The following is a 12,578-nucleotide window of genomic DNA, read 5'->3' as shown; positions in this document are numbered from 1 at the left end:
TACTCAAGTCTTTCGAGTATGAAATATTAAAACAATTTAATTACATAGAAAAGCTTAAATATTATTTAAAAACTCATAATAAACAAATAGACACATTATAGATCTTATTCTAGTTATTTGATTATTGCTCCATTCAACTCAAAAAAAAAATCAAATAATGAGCATAAATTAATATACAAGACCAGACGCATGCATAAATTAAAATCTAGAATTAGTTTAATAAATATTAAAAAGAGACAAAAAGTGAATTAATCAACAAAAATTTTGAATTTAAAGGTTATAATTGGATTTATGATGAAATGTTAAAAGAATTGGTGCATGCAACTAGAATTTTAAATTAATAGATACTACTTTATCTATAAATAAGTTGATTGTAAATGCATATGTGCAACAATAAAATAGATTATAATAAATAATAACTAGAAATTAGTTGAGATTATATTAATTGTCATCATAACAAGTGGATATTAAAGAAAATATGTCGTTATTTGCGACAGTGAGTTTTGCTTTAAGCTTTGGGAAGTTTAGAAATATTGATTTACTACAGAGTGGGTTTTATAGACTAAGGAGTAGATTATACTTTTTAAATGACGGCGTGGCATATAACGCTATTCCCAGAAATATTATTTATTCTAAACAACAAAAGCTAGATCTAAAGTGGGAAGGAATCTTAGAAGACGGGTCTGTTTTATCTAGACCCTTCCAGATCAACTATGTAGATGATGTGGCAGATTTAAATGAGACAATCATATTTACTAGTGATGTGAAGCTGCATGTTCCTAGTACCAAACCTTTTTCATCTTTTTTTAGTGACTCAAGTCAAACAGATTCGAACGAAATTTTTCGAAGTACATTTGCAAACAGTCAAGTAAGTATTGCTCCTTTTTTTCTTGAGGTGGATTTGTTTTATTCAGAAAACTTAGAACAAATTCTTCCCCCTGATTCAGGATCTATGTCTGAGGAGTCAAATAGTGAAGATTCAGAACATTATCAACCTTCAGATGAAAAATTTTCATCTCTTTGTTATAATGTCTATAGAATTAATAATGTTGCAAATGGTATTGTGGAATATCTTCCAATAATATTTGATGAGTTTCACTTTTGTAATACAAGCTGTTTGATTCTAAGCCAGATTACTAGAATCTTTGCTTCTTTTGACTCTCATTATTCTGAAAATAAAACTCAATATATTCCAAGATTTTCTTCAACAAAGCCACTCCCAGTAATCCCTTCATTTCTACTGTCTACTAGTAAAAACGAAGAAAATTCAGAATTAAGCGATAAGGATCTGTCAAAAAATTGTAATAGAACTTTTAAATGTGATGAAAATAAAAATTCTCACTCAATAAATGTTAGAAGCAAGGTACAAGTTGGCTCATTTACTATTAGGGGAATGCTTATCCAAAAAATGGCTCAGACTTTTGTAAAATCTTCTAAAAAATCAACAGAAGAAGATAATGATAAAACTTCAGATGATTTAAAATTAAACGAGAATTTAGAAGTTTCTACAAAGGAAACAAATGAATTACTTAATTTGGCTAATAATAAAGAGTTAAATGATATTCAAGATACCTCAGAAATATGTGATGATGTAAAGGGTAATGCAGAAAAAAATCAAAATACTAACCAAAATGCCATAATTGGTATTGACGAAGTATTTCCATCAATAGTAACTAGAGATCCAATGTTTATTGAATCCTCAAAATTTAGACTCGAGCTCATATCATCCTTGACTAATATTTATCTCCAATTAGCTGCTAATATGCACTATATTACAAAGAAATGCTGTAGTTCACAAAGAGCTAAATTAATGGGATCATTCTTGGTTATCCCTAGTTTAGAACTACCAGGTGGATCCAAACTAAATGTTGAGCCTCTTATTAACCTTTCAGAATCCAATTATGAAGAAAATGGTGCTTCTATCCCGTTTTGTGTAGTAAGAGAAAAAATTGATCAGATTGATGAACATAAAATCTCTAGAATTAGCTCTGAAATTCAGCTTAAAGAAGCAAATGAATTCAAACACTCTCTTACAATAGCAAGCGATGGAAGTTCTATAGGAATTCTTCCAGAACAAAGACTTTCTGATTCTGCTCTATGTTTAGTTAAACTACCAACAACAATATGGGCTTTAACTCCTCTAAACTGGCAGCTCAATTATATTAGAGGTATTACGCCTCCCATATTCAGAAGAAGTCCAACCTCGCATATTGTTACTTCAGATCCACTAATCTCACATGAGCCAATTTTACCATTCCAAAATGTGATTGAGGCACCTTTTGGAATTGCTCAATATAGTCGCAAGATTAACTTAGAATTGGAGAAAATTTCATTTCAAATTTTTGAGACTTGGAATAGATTAGTCTCTATTCTACCTTTTGTGCTACACAAACTCGAACAGACATGTAAAATGGAACACATAAGGAAGACCATGTTCTTATGGAATGAAACCATTTTTTTTGAGAATCTTTCAATTAATGAATTATATTCTCCATCATTAAAGCCAGAACCATCAACAAAATTTCCAGAATTCTTAGGAAATCGATCATTTCCTATTACACCCCCTGTTGTACTTTCAGTTAATTCATCTCCTCCATACAATAACTTACCTAATAATGGAGAGCTTAACAAAAAAAATAGTGGTTTTTTCTCAATATTTCCAATATTAACAGGCGGAGTAGGGCTAAGCTCACAAAATTCAACTGCTTTTGTACTAAAACCTATTGATTACTACTCAAGAGTAGCTGATTTACTTAGAAATGATATAGTTTTTAAATCAATACCAACTCCAAATGCAATTGAGGAAGTGTGCCTTCCTCCCTTACATGAAATAGCATCAAATTCAGATAACCAGTCAAACACAAAAAATGATATATTTGATGAGAATATGTTAAATAATATTTCAACTGAGCACTTAAAAAGTTCTAAATATAATGAATGGCTTCCTATTTTATTTATTCAAAGATATACAAAACCTTCAACTTTGATTAATTGCTATAAACACCCAATTTCACCTATATCAACGAATTCAGAAATTAACAATTTAATAGTTGACCATTCTAAAGCTATAATTAATAATGGAGTTGGTACAATTACTCATTGTGGACAACTTTGCAGACTTGGAATTAATAATGATCCTGCAATCAATGCTAGAAATATAGTTAATAGGAAAATTGAGCAAGAATCCAATAAAACCTTTAGTAGTCGCTGTTTTGACTATGATCAAAATGTAGAAAAGGAAACTAATCATGACAATGAAACGCCTAAAATACCTATGATTAAGACAGAGACACCATTTTTAGAAAGTAGTAAAGAATTAACAAAAGATCTTCATATAATGATATTTGTACATGGATTACAAGGCTCTGCATTTGATATGAGAAATGTCAGAAATATAATTTCTCTATATTACCCAGATGTACTATGTTTACTTAGCACATGCAATGAAGATTATACAGATGGTCCAATAGAAGAAATGGGAAAAAGGTTAAGCGATGAAGTTATTGCAGCTGTATCTCCATTTTCAAAATCTTTAAAAAAATTGTCTTTCGTAGGTCACTCTCTTGGTGGAATTATAATAAGAGCAGCTCTCCCCCATCTTCATATGTTTAGTTCTCAATTTTATTTATATTGGTCCTTAAGCACACCTCATTTGGGATGTATTTCAAATAACTCAAAGCTTATTAATGCAGGTGTATGGATAATGAAAAAATGGAGTAGTTCTCAATGTATTAGTCAACTTGCACTTTCTGATGCTCCTAATTATGAAGAAACATTTATATACAAACTTGCAACTGAACAATCAGAGTTATTTTCAAAATTTAAACATATTGTATTTTGTTCTTCTCATCAAGATATGTATGCTCCATATGATAGTGCTAGAGCTGAATACTCTCCAGATGGTCCTTCAGTTTACAAAGTGATGGTAGAAAGTTTGCTAAAAAATGTTGATCCTTCTCGTATTGTTAAAGTTGATGTTGACTTCCACCTTCCACAAAAAAACCTCGATACTTTTATTGGGAGAGCCGCTCATATTCAAGTTATTGAAAATCAATTCTTTGTTAAGATCCTAGTTTCTAGATTTCCGGAATGGTTTATTGTCTAATTATATCGATTAACAATCATCAAGTTCTTATAATATTTGCCTAGAACAAATCAAATGGGTTTTTACTTGTTACATTTGGTTTATTGTTAGTATTAAGGTGGTCTTGAGTTATGTAGTGGTCTTCGTTGTATTCATAAGTTTTGTCATTACAATTCACACTCAACCCTCCACTGCTTTCATACCCAATATTTTTATATCTACAGTTTAAATCTTCATCTAAAGGCCTGAAGTTATAATTCAAATTTTCATTGGTAAAAACATATCTTCCATCACAGTCTACAGATGCATACTTTTTATTTGAAGCAAAAGGTAGAGAGACCAATTTTTCATCTTCATAAATAGAACAAAAATCGAATGTATTACGCCTTGAAAAATTCTGCTCTTTAGAGAAAAGATTCCATTCAAAGTCAGAATAATTTTCTGACTCAAGTCTTGAAGTCTCCATTCTTTCTTTTTCTTTTAATATAGAACTGTAGCTATGTTTCTTGCTTCCAAAATATTTTGAAAAAAAGTTTTTAAAAGAAAACCCTGCTCTTTTATTAGTCTTAAAACTTAGCTGATCAATATTCTTTTCAAGTAAATCTATCTCCTTGGAGGTAATTTTGTGTGCCCCCACAACTTTGAATTTTTGACTCTTTTTTAAACGTCTTTTACATATTAAAATATTTTCAACTATATCAAAGTATTTCGATTTATTCAACTTGCAACTCATACACCTTGAAACCCTAGAAATGGCTGAGTTTAACCTTTCCAAAATTATTTCATCCAAAATCTCTTCTTTGCTTAACATTTATTAATCTTTTCCTATGACATTTTTTGTATGTATGAAACTGTCAAAATGACAAGTGGAAAGTGTGAGGCGCCGGCGCCAACTCGAGAGTACCCAAAACAATTATTGGATTTTTTTTTTCTTTCTTGATTAATGTAAGAGAAAGATAAAAGAGATAGAATGAAGGCATTGGATGGACAGATACTTAAAGGTGGAGTGGTTTCTTTTAGTAATGAATCTAAAGGGAAATCAGAAAAACTGCTTCCTTTGAAGATTGTTCAAAATAAATATAATAAGCATAAAAAAAATGAGCCTAAGAGGAAATTATTAACACCTTTTAAAAATGAAAGTATAAGTGACTTTTGTAAAAGAGTAGATTCTGATAGCAGACAATATTTAATGGAGAAGGATAGAGAGACTCTTAGAATGCAAAAGTCTATGAAAAATAAAAAAAAGAGAGAAAAAAGATCGTTGAAAAACTTGGAAAAAAGTCAGGCAAAGAACACAAATTTGAACGAAATTAGCGAACTAGAATCTAATTTTAGCCTAAATAATACGAATCGACCTTCTTTTGGAGATGTAATTGATTCCCCTCCCTTAATTTCTTCAAAAATCAAGGATAAATTGGAAAAATCTAAGAAAGAAACTAAGACTTGTAGTGACCTTTCTGAATATGTTAATCAAGTAAGAAAGGCATATTCAGAAATCAAAATGAAAAGAATTAATGAGAGTAACAAGTTATTTCAGAATAAGAAGAAAAATCCAGAGAGAGTATTAAATGATTTTGGAAATGGTTGGGTAGGAATAGGTAAATTTAGGAGGCAAGAAGAATAATCGAAATATTAATATGTTTTTGATTAATATACTATATTATATTGGATTATTTTCCATACTATTTTTCCTTTTAAAAGTTCAGGTAATCATAATTTTTTTTTCTTGCTTTATACTGTTTATATTTTAGTACCTATAATCCTCTGATTTATAAGGGCCATTTATTGAAACATTAATATATTTAGCTTGGGTTTCTGTGAGTTTTGTAACCTTAATACCAAGAACATCTAGATGGAGCCTGGCAACGTATTCATCCAACTCTTTTGAAAGCTTTTTAACAAAAAATCTTGTATTTTTAGACCTGTCTACTAATTCTCTGTTTTTCCATAAATCCATCTGTGCAAGCACTTGGTTCGTGAAAGACATCGACATAACTAAAGGAGGATGTCCTGTAGCACATCCTAGATTCACTAGTCTTCCTTTGCACAATAGAATAACACTCTTTTGTGTATCTGGAAAAGTAAATTTATGTACATTTTGTTTTACTTCTATTACTTTAATGCCTGGATAATTTTCAAGACCATAAACGTCTATTTCATCATCAAAATGTCCAATGTTTGCAATATAAGCATTTTCTTTCATCTTTCTCATATGTTCTACTGTAATAACATCTTTATTTCCAGTTGCAGTAATAAATATATCTGCCTCTGAAACTACATCTTCTAATACACTCACTTGATAACCCTCCATTGAAGCTTGTAATGCGCAAATTGGGTCAATTTCTGTCACGATGACCCTAGCTCCCACTCCTGAGAGACCTTGAGCACATCCCTTACCTACTTCACCATATCCCAATACAACAATTTTCTTCCCTGCAAGCATCTGAATACACCCATTAAAGAGCCCATGTAATAAAGATTGTCTGCATCCATATGTATTATCAAACTTTGATTTTGTTACACTATCATTCACATTTATAGCAGGAAGTAATAGTTTACCTTCTGATTCCATAATTTTTAATCTTAAAACTCCTGTTGTTGTTTCTTCGCTAACACCATATAAATCTTTGAGCATTCCTCTCCACCTAAAAGGATTCTTAAGTAATTCCATTTTTAATACTTTATACATGCATTTCAAATCCATAGATAATTGCCTTCCATTTTCATCCAACTCAGTTTCTAAATATTCAGGAATCTTATTATATTTTTCATATTCTATCTCAGCTTTAACTCCCTCATGAAGTATTAGAGTTGCATCGCCACCATCATCTACAATTAAGTTTGGACCACAGATTTTATCTTTATCACTCGGGTTTCTCCATGTCATTGCATCATTCAAACAAACCCAATAATCCTCAATTGTTTCATTTTTCCAAGCAAAAACGGTAGCTATATTTTTCTTTACAAGAGCTGCTGCTGCGTGATCTTGAGTTGAGTAAATATTGCAGCTACACCAACGTATTTCCGCTCCTAATTCATATAAAGTCTCGACTAAAACCGACGTTTCTATAGTTAAATGCAAACTTCCAGTTATTCTTGCTCCTTTTAAAGGTTTGGAATCCCTATATTTTCTTTGTAATTCTACCAGTCCCATCATATCAGTCTTGGCTATCTCCATATCTTGCAGACCAAACTCGGCAAGACTAATATCCTTAATTCTACTTTCCATTTTATACTACTTAATAACTACTATTATAACAAAAAGATTAAATCGAATATTTATTCCTTATTAAAGATTACACAGAATGTATGCTTTTTTCATTACTCGAAAATATGTCTACGCACTAATTTAAAATATAATCATATATAATTATTTTAAGAAGCAAATCTTTTGGCTGTTTAAATACCCTAAACAGTAGAGGTTATTAATAATGAATTTATGTATTCATATTATAAATTTCTTTTTTTGAAGATAAAAGAAAATAAAATCAACAAGTTTAGAAAAACTTTCTTTTTTTGTATTGTTTTGTGGGGAAAATGTATTCGTCCTTTTTAAACCATTAATATACAAAACAATAAACAAAATGGCATTTATCTATGTAAAATTTTCTAGTCATTTTCATTAATTTCTTCCAATTACAACTCTGTTTATCTGTATATTTTTAATAATTGCAAATTTTAATTTGTAAAATATTAATACATGCATCGCCCGCCATAATTGATTTTTCTAATGTATCATTGCATGTATATTGTTTATGGCAAAAACTTTTGAATGTAATTATTTTCACGCATTTTTTTGTAATTTTTGCTTGATTTACTTTTTAATGCAATTAACTTATTAATAAACCTATATTGTCACTTTATGAAAATTTGACCAAACGTTACGTATAATTTTTTCAAAAATCAAAATGCAATTAATTAAATAAGCTTATATTGAAGAATTTTTCAACAAAACTGTGCTAGACCTTAATGAAATGTTCCCAATCCTTTATCACTTAAATACAATTAGGAAATATGAAAAACTTTGACTAGGTACTATTTAACGCAGAAAGGTCCAATTTAAAAATATATATATATATAAATAGATAGTATTGGGTAATAGTAGGTATAATAGAAATTAATATTGGTATTTGGTGTAATTTAAGAGAGATTAAGTATGGGAATAAATAAGTTGCTACCTTTTTTGATAATTTCATTACTTTCTATAAGTGAAGTTTATTCTGAACAAAATGATGAATATATTGCAAAATCGCAAGTAGATGAAGATTATTTAATCGAAGATTTTGATACTGAAGATGAAGACTCTCGTTATTTATTTTCTTTAAATAATATTCAGAATGACATTTGGAGTGATCGTTTTGTGAATGGATTTTCATCTATCGAATTAGAAAATAATAACTCTGGAGTAATACATTTATTGAATAATAACTCAAATATTAAACTTGGAAGCGATGAATATGTAATTACCTCTTCTAACATGCCAAATTATGATTCCCTAATTGTTTTTGTTGAGGATATTAGCCAAGCACTTAGTTCAAATAAAGAAAATAGAGAAATAAAGAACCAAAATCTTTTAATTGTTACAAACGACACAGAAAATGAAATTTTGATTAAATCAAACAGACTATCAAATGGGTTTGTATGTATGGGAATTTTAAATGGAACCGAGATATGGAGTAGAGAATTTTGTGAGATTGTTCAAGGTTTTAAAATAGATGAAATTTCATGTAATTGTAAAGGATCATTTATTTACTCTTTTGCCGAATCAAGAGATCAAAATAGAGCTTTACAGATGCAATATAGCAAATTTAACTTCCCAGAGTTTGGTAGTGGTGGGAATATTCAAGCTCATCATGTAAATGATGCATACTTGAGTAGAGTCTCAAGAAATGATGATCCAAATTCTAATCATGGTGACAAAGTGCCATTTCCACCTTTACATGGAAGTATAGGAGGAAGAAGTGGTAATGTAAATATGCAAAAAAAAGAAACAAAAAAAAGCCCCACCAATAACGAAATAACTTTTGAACAGAATGAATTAATGCAATACTATCACTCTGGTTCAACTAATAAGTATATAATAAATAATCAAGATGGTTCACATACATATGACAAATCAAAATTAAATGAACTTAACCATCAAAATTCAATAAATAAAGAAACAAGCCAAATTAATTCAGATCTCATTGAAAATAATAGCATCCATAAAAATCCATGGAATGTTAATAACTACAATGAACTGATTAAAAAAAGTTCCTCGATTTCCAATAATAATAATAATAATAATAATAATAATAATAAGCTTCATACCGACTTTTCAACGCCAAAAGTGGATTCAATTACCATAAATATGGAGATTAAGAACATTAGTTTTGACTCACTTAATAATTTGCTTTATAAACAAAGTTTTATAAGTAAATTCATCAATTCGCTTTCAAAAGCACTGAACTTAATACCTAATAAGTTCCGAATTGTTAATATTTGGAATGAAGAAAACCCATCATTAAGAAGAGGTAATTCTGGTTCAATAGGAATTACAATCAATATTATAACTTCTTCTCCAGATGAAATTATTACCAAAGTAAAAAATTTGAAAAATCAAATTTGTGAATTTAGTAAAATCTTTGATTTTTATCTAATTTCCATCTCAAAAAATATAGGATTAAAATCTGTCAGTAATGAAATAATTACGGATAAAACTAAGGAAAAGAAAGAAAGGGAAATTAACTCTGATATAGAGTCACCCCGTACATTACCCATTATATTCACAATGAATCTTAGAACAAGAAAACCATATATTAATCAAAAAGAAGCATTTACACTGCTCGAAGATGAGCTTTCAAAATCTATGAAAATTCCAAAATCTTCAATAGATATCCCAGAATTTACATATAAACAACTAAATGATCCCCTTACAAATGAATCATATCTTATGATACATACAGAAATCTGGGTCCATCCTGAAAAACAAATAAGAGAAGAGTATACCTCATTACTAACAAATATATACTCAAATATTATTCATAATAAAAGATCATCTTTTTCAAGTATATTTTTGTGTAGCAAACACGAAATTAAGGAAATACCACATATAAGAGCTCATCCAATTGAAGATGAACAAACATCTAATCAAGTTAATAATTCTCCAGAATTCTCGGGAGAAAAAATAGGTATAAGTAAAGAAACTGAACCAATTGATGAAGGTAGAATTAGTAAGATTGGAAGATTCTATCTAATTAATCAAAATCGTCAAGAAAATCAAAGTAACCCTCATAGCAAAAAAGCTGAATCTATTGAAAATATTCAAAATGAATACAACCAAGATACTAATGAAAGTAATCAAATCAACCCAGTTATCTATTTATTTAAAGAATAGAAATGGGCTAGATATGTCTATTTTTTGTTATCATATAATTTTATCTTTCCAATATTTTTATTATCTTAATTCAAACTTAGATTCTCTAGATCATAGTTGGCGCGCAATCCATTAGCATGCAAACATAAGAAAATATGTTCCAAAATAATGGTTGCTTGGAAAAAAACTATATTATTTCAATATATTTATGTAACTATATTACTAGGAATAAGTCTAATTTTTGTTTGTGCAGAAGAGGTACAAAATGTTTCCGAGTTTAGTCAAGCATTACCTAACACAGAACTAAACTTTGGATATAACCAAGGCCAAGCTTTGGTTGAGTCCAGCATTCGATTTCCAACTATTAGATCGTTTTTCTCCTGGTTTGGATCTTTTAATAGCTTATATGTTAAATATCAACACACTTTTGAAGAAATTGCGACATCAATCCCACCAAAAGAAGATCTCGAATCGCAAATCACTCTTATGACAGCCTATTCTTTTCTATTGCAATGCTTAAAAACCATGGGAGAATTAAATTCAATATACGAAACATCAATTGTTGAAACAGATTCTGATATGCTTTCTGATGATTCATTATCGAGCGTTAGTAATCTTCTTAAAGAATGTTTAATTCCACTCAAAGATCTATTGCTCAAATCGTTTATAGCTTTACAAGATCAGGCATTTGATTTAGGAAAGACTTATTCACCTGCTCTACTCAAGTCCTCTGAATTAATTATGGAATCATACGAAACATGTTGGAGTATATTTACTACTATCCTGGGATACATTACAATGTTTCAACAATCTATGAACATCTTGCTCAGAAACCGTTCAGAAAACCAGGAAAAGCTTAAATTTCTTGAAAATAAACAAGAAAAGTCATCTCTGGAACAACTCCAATCTAATATTTATAGTCGTAGGCTGGTTGATATTAGTAGAGAAGAAAAACTAATCAGTTTAATATTATCTCTTTTTGAAGGTGACTTCAGTGTTTCTATCAACATCCTAGAGTTGGAATCTTTGATTACAACTGAGAATAAGAGAAGTATATTCGAATTGGAAGAATCTATCAAAAACTTGGAAAAATCCATCAAATGTGATGTTAATTCTGAAGAAAATAGTAATATGCTTCTCGTTAAAACTCTAAAAGAAGAACTAAATTCAAGGACAAATGATTTAATACGTCAAACTTCTGGATCCCCCATGTATTTACAAAAATACGACCAAGAGCTTACAGAAATATTCATGAAACTTAATTTAGAAGGCTCTCAGTCAGATTCAACTAATGAACAGAACAAAGCAGTTGACGAGACTAAAGTTAAAGTTGAAGAAGCAGATCCAAAAGAGGTGCAATAAGTAAATACTATATAAATTCTGTTTTTATTAAATTCCAAGAAAATTGTAATAATGCAAGGGCAAATAATGGAAATGAAAGTATGAATAGCATTTAAAAAAAAATGTTAATGAGAATGCCTATTTAATATCAGGAAAAAAGAACAATGGTAATTAATTAAAAGAAAGTTCAATTTGAAGTAATTGTATGAATATTTGTAAAGTTTGCTTAAATTATAGCTTAGTCCCATTAATACAATTTTGCCTTTATACTAATTATTATTTGATGCTATTTTAAATTAGAATTTAACAGATTCCCGCCCAAACTAAAATGAGTCAAATTTGATTTTTTTTTTTATTAGGTAAAATATTCCGTGATTTGGGATGATAGAATGTTTATTTTCTCCTGAAAAGCAGGAAACTGCTCGGAGACAAATACTAAATGAAGAAAAGTTGAGAATCTTTGACACAAATATAAACATATCAAAATGTGAAACTGATTTTAGAAAGGGAAATAAAGAAAGGTCAGAAAGGTTGATTCATTTAGATCATGAAACTCACTGCATAAAAAATGATAAAATTCCAGATTTAGAAATTGAATTTTCAATTTCTGGGATAGGATCTTTTATGAGAATTTTTGTTGTTGGAGTAATAAAAAATTGCAAGCTTCAAGAATCTCTTAAAGGGATTGATTTGGTGAAAATTGTATCTATAGAAAATGTGGTAGCCGAGCTGATGGATATTCTTAATTATCATAGTTTTGAAAGCGGGAAAGGCTTTAGCTGTTTAGCTTATGTAATC

At 29.5% G+C, this 12,578-nt stretch overlaps 6 protein-coding genes across 6 annotated transcripts; 4 read left to right on the top strand and 2 right to left on the bottom strand.

Moving 5' to 3' along the window:
• Window positions 1-478: 478 nt before the first annotated feature.
• Window positions 479-4,105, top strand: Chro.30014 (ZW18 protein). Its single annotated transcript, XM_661388.1, has 1 exon — window positions 479-4,105. One exon carries the CDS (start codon window positions 479-481, stop codon window positions 4,103-4,105), a length of 3,627 nt encoding a protein of 1,208 aa, XP_666480.1.
• A 40-nt stretch (window positions 4,106-4,145) lies between these two features.
• Chro.30015 (hypothetical protein) lies at window positions 4,146-4,895 on the bottom strand. The annotated part of the gene is made up of 1 exon (XM_661387.1): window positions 4,146-4,895. One exon carries the CDS (start codon window positions 4,893-4,895, stop codon window positions 4,146-4,148), a length of 750 nt encoding a protein of 249 aa, XP_666479.1.
• A 159-nt stretch (window positions 4,896-5,054) lies between these two features.
• Chro.30016 (hypothetical protein) lies at window positions 5,055-5,708 on the top strand. The annotated part of the gene is made up of 1 exon (XM_661386.1): window positions 5,055-5,708. One exon carries the CDS (start codon window positions 5,055-5,057, stop codon window positions 5,706-5,708), a length of 654 nt encoding a protein of 217 aa, XP_666478.1.
• Window positions 5,709-5,831: 123 nt separating this feature from the next.
• Chro.30017 (adenosylhomocysteinase) lies at window positions 5,832-7,313 on the bottom strand. Its single annotated transcript, XM_661385.1, has 1 exon — window positions 5,832-7,313. The coding sequence occupies one exon, from the start codon at window positions 7,311-7,313 to the stop codon at window positions 5,832-5,834; it is 1,482 nt and encodes a 493-aa protein (XP_666477.1).
• Window positions 7,314-8,240: 927 nt separating this feature from the next.
• Chro.30018 (erythrocyte membrane-associated antigen) lies at window positions 8,241-10,460 on the top strand. The annotated part of the gene is made up of 1 exon (XM_661384.1): window positions 8,241-10,460. One exon carries the CDS (start codon window positions 8,241-8,243, stop codon window positions 10,458-10,460), a length of 2,220 nt encoding a protein of 739 aa, XP_666476.1.
• Window positions 10,461-10,607: 147 nt separating this feature from the next.
• On the top strand, window positions 10,608-11,801 carry Chro.30019 (hypothetical protein). Its single annotated transcript, XM_661383.1, has 1 exon — window positions 10,608-11,801. The coding sequence occupies one exon, from the start codon at window positions 10,608-10,610 to the stop codon at window positions 11,799-11,801; it is 1,194 nt and encodes a 397-aa protein (XP_666475.1).
• The last annotated feature ends 777 nt before the right edge of the window (window positions 11,802-12,578 follow it).

Source organism: Cryptosporidium hominis (assembly GCF_000006425.1).
Source record: "Cryptosporidium hominis TU502 chromosome 3 CHRO013030, whole genome shotgun sequence".
Taxonomy (NCBI): domain Eukaryota; phylum Apicomplexa; class Conoidasida; order Eucoccidiorida; family Cryptosporidiidae; genus Cryptosporidium; species Cryptosporidium hominis.
The sequence above is the reverse complement of the archived record's forward strand: the minus strand, read 5'-3'. Positions and strand labels throughout refer to the sequence as shown.